Consider the following 6,907-nt stretch of genomic DNA (forward strand, 5'->3'; position numbering starts at 1 on the left):
ATATAATACTATACCTAGTCTAAAGTTGGCATCAGTAGTCAGTAAATATCTGATTAAAGAAAGAGTAAACAAGACTGGAATCTGACTGAGCATTTGATGCCACCTTTCAGTAAATGACAGCTTTTCATACTGGGTGGGTTTCAGGTACTAACAATGATTGAAGTTTAATACCCAGTCACATCAGCATGGTGTTCCAGGCTAGTGTTGACATTCATTTTTAGATTTGAGTCTTTATTTGACATGTACTTTTGAGGTTTGCAGAATTATTTTCTTTTTTAAGAGTTCAACACATCTAAACAGTATTATAATATTGCACTCAGTTTAACACTTTTGTCTGAACTATATTACAGTTTAACTTAAAAAAAACTGAAAAAACTAAATCATTACAATAGCAAGAAATAAACCTTTTTCACAGCAGACATTTTGACTTGTCATAATAGGAAAAGAAATTGAAAGCTGAAATTGATGACCTTATATGAATTAACATTATTAATAACGATGGCTCAATTCCATCAAGTGTCCCAGTAAGCCATCTCAGTGAGTCAGCATGCACAACACCAGGGCCTCTCCTAAGTGGAATGCAGCCATCATTAATGGCTTTGAATACACCTGTGCCTTTCCTACTATGACATGTCAACATGAAAAAGGTCTATACTGATCTCAAAGTTGCAACAACAAAACAGAAAATGTTAAATGAACAAATGTAAAGCACAGGCCTCCCATCCTTTTTTTCTGCACAATATTAAAATCAATAACTATATCTGTGCAAAGGAGAAAAAAAAACTTCATGTCTTTATGGCACAAGATGATTTTATCGTGATAACTGACACAAGGAAACCAAGAGGGATCTGATTTATCTTGGTTTGGATGATGAAAAGACAGGCAGATCCATTGCACAAAGGATTCAAAGTCCATTTTTGTCTTCTTGTGTAATTACAAATAACAATGTCTGATGTTACAAACATACAACTACACACATACAAACAAATGTACAGAGATTCATAAAATAAAAAAATTACATGAAAACCTAAATCGGTTGCCAGGTATTCTGGTCAAATATTTCAGAAAGGTGACTAATTATCAAAGTGCATATTGATGTGGTCCTGCTTCAGAGCGTATGCTACTTTAACAAGTAAGCAGTAAAACAGCAATATGTACTCATGGATTTCATTTAGGCGTCAGCTTGATGTCCATTGTTGTTATGGTTCCGCTTTTGGTTCTAAAGCATATTCAGTAACAGTAATGATAAATCAATTTGACCTCAACAAAAGAATCTAAATGAGCTGTATGTCATAATTAATGTTACATTGTTATGGTGGAAAGAGTCCCATGGCCAGTGAATGTTTAACAGAAACACATTTCACAGTCATCCAATGGCTTTAAAAGTCACTCACACACACACACACACACACACACACACACACTGCGATGTCACCAGGTCAATCGATTACTGTACACGCACATTAACACAACTAAAGAACAAACACAAATGTTATCAAACTATTTCAAGATAACACTGTGGCAGGGTGGGTGTGGCTGGGCATCAGCTGCAGTGACTGAAGGAAGGTCAACGCACCGGTGAGTATTTGCCCTAAATGTTGGACATTTGATGGACAAATCTGTACCGCAACTTAGTACTTTGGTGTTGAAATAAATGTCTGTTCACTTGCCAGTCGGTGTCTGTCTGTTCATCCGAGCCCTCGTGTGGAAAATGTGCCACATCACACAACTGTGATTTTACACAGAGATGTGTTTGACTGTGTGTTCAGAGTGTGATTTCCTCTTCATCTAAACCAAGTCAGTGAGGATCAATCCATTAACCGTTAAACAAACCATTAAATCTACGAGAACCAGTTCACAGCTCTAAGTGATCTGAAAATCAAAAGCTGTAAAAATCTTAAACAAACAGACAGAGCTATGTCTGTAAGACAATCAATACTTTGCACTGTAAAGCTGCATACATTTAAGAAAAACTTTCAGTTGGTTAAGCCATCTTGCTGTGCTTAGCAGAACTTTGTGGAATACAAACATTTTGACTGTTTGGTTTTGTTAATGTGTATACAGTAAGTGTATGTATATTCTTCACGTTTGTGGTCTCACATTTCATGTGTTTTCAAAAATGTGGCTGGATCTAATCAGACATGCTGCCATGTGTCTTCATAACTCCTGTGTGAGTCCACTGTGGTTTGATATCCCTGTATAAAAAACATGGACACATTTTATATAGCCTGTTTTTAAAAGGGACTGCATCAAAGTATGGCTGTAAAATGCTTCTTCATTCTAATCAAAATATCTGTATGTGGTGGATGAATCTATTTATTATAAATTTACTTTCAAGAGTATCTTATACCCTGTAAAATGATTCTTATTGTATGTATTAAAAAGCAATTTTTATAAAAAAAATAAATAAATAAATAAATAAAAAAACATGACAGTACACATCTGGGGGAAGAAGCCACACAGTGAATTTCAAAGTTGTAGCATTTTACACCCTGAATGTGAGAGTGACACAAATTTTGGATCGTTTGTATAAATCAATCCACCCCATGTTCTATTTACTCTCTATGGGTATTTAAACTTCAGGGGTGGAAGGCAATAATGGCTTTATGTTTTGTCTGGAATCACACCTGACGTAAGTATTTCTGCTGAGTGTGTGTGTGTGTGTGTGCGTGTGTGTGTGTGTATGTGTATGTGTGTGTCCTATCGGGAGCGAGCTGAGAAGGAGCGCATGTACTCAGTGAGCCAGGGGTTGAATTCTGGTTGAACCAACTTTCTGGCCTTGTCCACATCGGCAGACTTGGCTCTCCGGCGCTCGGTCTTCTGGGTCTGGATCTGGTGCTCCACCTCCCGCCTGGTCTTTGCACGAAGAGCCGACTCATGGATCTACCGGGAAAATAAACGTTCATAACAAACTGTCAGTTCCTGTTGACACCTGTTCACGTGTAGATCCACAGAACAGTAGACAGAATAATTACCTCAGTAGTGGAAGCTGCAGGGCCAACATTGTGTGTCTTCTTGCTTGCCATGTTTGAATTTTTCTCTCCTGAAGCGTACAGAGCGAAAGGATGTCTGCTCTCCTTACTGTCGTCCCCGGGCTGCCGTGTGGGTGCAGGTCTGACCCGCTGGGAGCGCCATGTTTGCTTTGAGGATTTGGAGGGTTTACTTTGCTGTAGTCGGGATCCTCCAGTGTCTCTCGCTACAAATAGAAAAGACATACAGGTTAAAGCAGCGCCAAAATGCCTGATAATACTGGTAAATTCAAATGTGCATACAGTAAGTTCCTTGGAGAAAGATTATCAGGAAACTAAGCAATGCAGAGATAAAGTTTCTGTCAACATTTATGAATACATTTGTAGTGAGGCTGTCCTGGCTCACTCTGCTTACACAATGTGATGTACTTTGTACTTTATGGTACTTGGTTTACAATGTGATATTATTATTATTATTAGCAATGTCCTTTTTCATGACATTTTGTGACATTTCTATATCATAAGGGAACAGATTAGTCAAACACTCATGACATGTCATATGTTTGTGATGAATTTCATGAATGTAGTTATGTTTATTTTGATCAGCTGTATCAATTTGCCTTGATGTTGGTTTTATTTGTTAATGTGCATGAGTCTTAACCTGAAGTGTTCTTTGCTAGAGCTAAGTATCGTTTGTATTTCGATGATACTAGTACTGATAAAAATACCTGCGTTTTATCGCTACTTTTATATTGATCAATGCATGTACATTTGTAATTATATTAATTTACTTTATTGGCGATCCATCAACTTGTAACCTCACCCTATATAATTTCATGTAAATACCAGTAAAAAAATGTATCACATAAAAAATACCAGAGTTTCAGTATAGATACTATAATGATGTTTTGTCATTACCAACTCAAAGATATTCATTTTAATGTCATAGATGAGTGAAAACTATAAATATTTACATTTAAGAAGCTGGAATCAGATCTTTTTTTCCCCCATAAAAAATGACTTAAACGATGATCAAAATAGTTGGCGATTAATGTAATAGTTGACACCTTATTGATTAATCGATTCATCTTTGCAGCTCTATTTATAACCATGTTATTCTCCAAAATTTTCTAAACACAAGCAAGCAGTCGTACAAGAACTTCAGCTAAATACTATACATAGTCTAAAATTGGCATCAGTAGTCAGTAAATATCTGATTAAAGAAAGAGTAAACAAGACTGGAATCTGACTGAGCATTTGATGCCACCTTTCAGTAAATTACAGCTTTTCATACTGGGTGGGTTTCAGGTACTAACAATGATTGAAGTTTAATACCCAGTCACATCAGCATGGTGTTCCAGGCTAGTGTTGACATTCATTTTTAGATTTGAATCTTTATTTGACATGTACTTTTGAGGTTTGCAGAAGACTAACAAATCTTTGTTCGACAAAATATGATACCTTATAATAGGACCTGCCCAGTCCCATGGATGTATTATATTAACACCCAGTCCTAATCACTATGAAGCCAGGAACCTTTTTGAGAATGTGTAGTGTAAGTTTTTAGCTTAAAATGACCTTAAGATTTAGTCATTTTGCTATACTCTTCGCTATACTGTGTTTTTGCTTTTCATCTCCACTGGGGGAAGCCATCGTTTCTGTCATCATCCTCCTGCCCATCACATCTATTTGTTTCCCTTTCTTTTAATGTTGATCATGATTCTGACTCCATCTCAGGACTTATGTATATTTGCAAGACACTGAGGAATGTGCACACTAACTATGCTTTCAACTCTGAATTACCTCTGTCTTGTTCCCTGTGAGTCTGCTCCTCTCTCTCCTCCTCTAGTACTCCTGTATCTTTGGCACCTTCAACCTGTGCGCCTGAGGAGTGAATATCATCATATGGTACAGTAGAGTAAAATGCATACATCCCAATATGTTGTACAGTCATTAAAACATATGTATAGCTCATTTTTACCATGGACTGCAGACTGTCGAGCAGACACATTCTCCTCTTCTTGGAGGGGAAGCTTGGGTACCAACCGCATGGCTCTGCTCTGCTGCTCCTGCTGTCTGTCCACCCTCGCCCCCTCACACTCCTCCTGCTCAGCATCCATCCTGTCTCTGCTGGTCTCGGACCCTACCTGGTTCTTGCTGGGAGGAGGGGGGCTTCTTTCTCCAGACTCTGAATCACTGTCGGGGCCACTCCAGAACCAGGGGTTGTGTGTTTGCTCAAGCAGCCTGCGGGTCAGCCTGTACTTCAGCATCTCCTCATAACACTTAGTGTAGGTCTCCCATTTGGGGTCTTTGAATTTCTTCATGTACTCCGAGCGGATCCTCTTGATCGCCATGTTGAACTGAAATCAAAAGAGCGCAAGCTGGAAAACACTAACTCTTAAAAGCTAGCGTTGTTACACACGAATCACAGGCTAATGAGATATGTAATATACATTGGGGGAAAAATACTGTTATAAGCCTAAACAAAGCCCTCGCACATAGTAAGTTAGTAAGCTATGATGTTTTCAACGCACGCAGTTCTTAACTTCTTTGAGGTTTGGTATCACCGCCAGACATTTAAACCATAATGTGGAGACAGAAAGCCAATGGCAGATAAGCTAGAGGCTTCCCCCGGCTAAAGAACCCGCCTACTTCCTCCTCATCCCGGAGGATAGTTCACTCAGTTCCCCTTGCTGGGCTGAGGGTGGAGATGAAAGTCTAGTTTTGAGAAACTTACAAACTGGGACGTTCGCTCTGTAAATTCAATCGGCGTTTTACTATAAAAAAATTGGCTGAATGAATTTTGAATTCGGCCGCTAAAAGCAGACGTTTCTTGAACGTGATGACGTAGGCTACATCTCCTCATCTGATTGGCTCCAGGCACGACTGTTGAATATTCCAAATTAAAGGTTAGCCGTAATCACTGTATGAAAGCACTCCAAGCTTTATAAACTGTTGTGCTACAAATCATCACAACCCTATTGCTGACATACGATATTTTTGTATTCAAAGGCTTTAAAATAAGCGTGTATTAAATCGTCGACTTGGACTGTATCATAGCCTATAACACCGTAACATAGTGTCAAGGCTATTGGTTAAACATTTGCCCGTTGCTCCATATTATCTCTTTATGACAAACGTGTCTGTGTTATTTATAGATGTCTGTTAATCATGTTTACATGGAGCACCGATAATCGCCTGTCAGCGCTCGCAGAAAATAGCCTAAAAGTACAATCTCACCGACAATCCATCAACTTTCATCTATAACAGTGCAAGGCTTGACAGCAGAAATTTAGGACTGAAGAGCCTAAATATATGTAGGCCTACAGTAAATATATCCTACTTACGCTGGTGTCGGATTTCACGGAAGCAGAGCAGAACAGATGGCGTTCACGGTGCTGCTAATCACAGGCTGCGTCTCTTAGCTCCGCCCGCTTGAGGACGTTTTTAAAAAGCCAAACACACCCGCAACAGGTGGCCCGGGCCGAGATGCCAGGAATGCGGGGCGGTAATGAACGATTGGCTAATGATTTCTATCACATGGTAAAAGAGGATGAAAATACAATTAGTTTTATTGTATTTAGACTCTTTGCACAGATTCAACACATAAGATCTTATTGAGCAATTGTTGCTTGTTAAATTAGGCTACGTACGGGGCTTTACTTGGCCACCAATGGCCCCAAAAACCTTACACAGCTGAATATTTATGTGGGCCTATGCACACAAGTTTGTCTTATATAGGCCTACCTCTTAAGAGGTTAAGAAATGAAAATGTGGGAGTCAAAGAGAACTAGGCTACATGATAGGTCAATGGGGTGATGTAGCCTAAATTATGTGGGCCCAGGGTGGTGCGCGCCTGCCGCACCCAGCACACACCATTGTGCTTTTAGCCCAGACCCACACCCCACACCCCACACCCACATAACCTGATGAGCTTC

General features: G+C 39.3%; 1 protein-coding gene across 3 annotated transcripts; it reads right to left on the minus strand.

Moving 5' to 3' along the window:
* Positions 1 to 214: 214 nt before the first annotated feature.
* Positions 215 to 6,403, minus strand: ccsapb (centriole, cilia and spindle-associated protein b). Of its 3 annotated transcripts, none has more exons than XM_078251112.1 (5): positions 6,317 to 6,403; positions 4,951 to 5,329; positions 4,773 to 4,853; positions 2,976 to 3,196; positions 215 to 2,883 (listed from the first exon to the last, which is right to left on the minus strand). In XM_078251112.1, the coding sequence occupies exons 2-5, from the start codon at positions 5,321 to 5,323 to the stop codon at positions 2,701 to 2,703; spliced, it is 858 nt and encodes a 285-aa protein (XP_078107238.1). In that variant the 5' UTR covers positions 5,324 to 5,329; positions 6,317 to 6,403; the 3' UTR covers positions 215 to 2,700. The 3 variants fall into 3 exon arrangements, with proteins under 3 accessions (XP_078107238.1, XP_078107230.1, XP_078107222.1); XM_078251104.1 differs by lacking the exon at positions 6,317 to 6,403 and adding an exon at positions 6,210 to 6,310; XM_078251096.1 differs by lacking the exon at positions 6,317 to 6,403 and adding an exon at positions 5,707 to 6,168.
* Between the last annotated feature and the right edge of the window lie 504 nt (positions 6,404 to 6,907).

This window comes from Sander vitreus, chromosome 1 (assembly GCF_031162955.1).
Source record: "Sander vitreus isolate 19-12246 chromosome 1, sanVit1, whole genome shotgun sequence".
Classification (NCBI taxonomy): domain Eukaryota; kingdom Metazoa; phylum Chordata; class Actinopteri; order Perciformes; family Percidae; genus Sander; species Sander vitreus.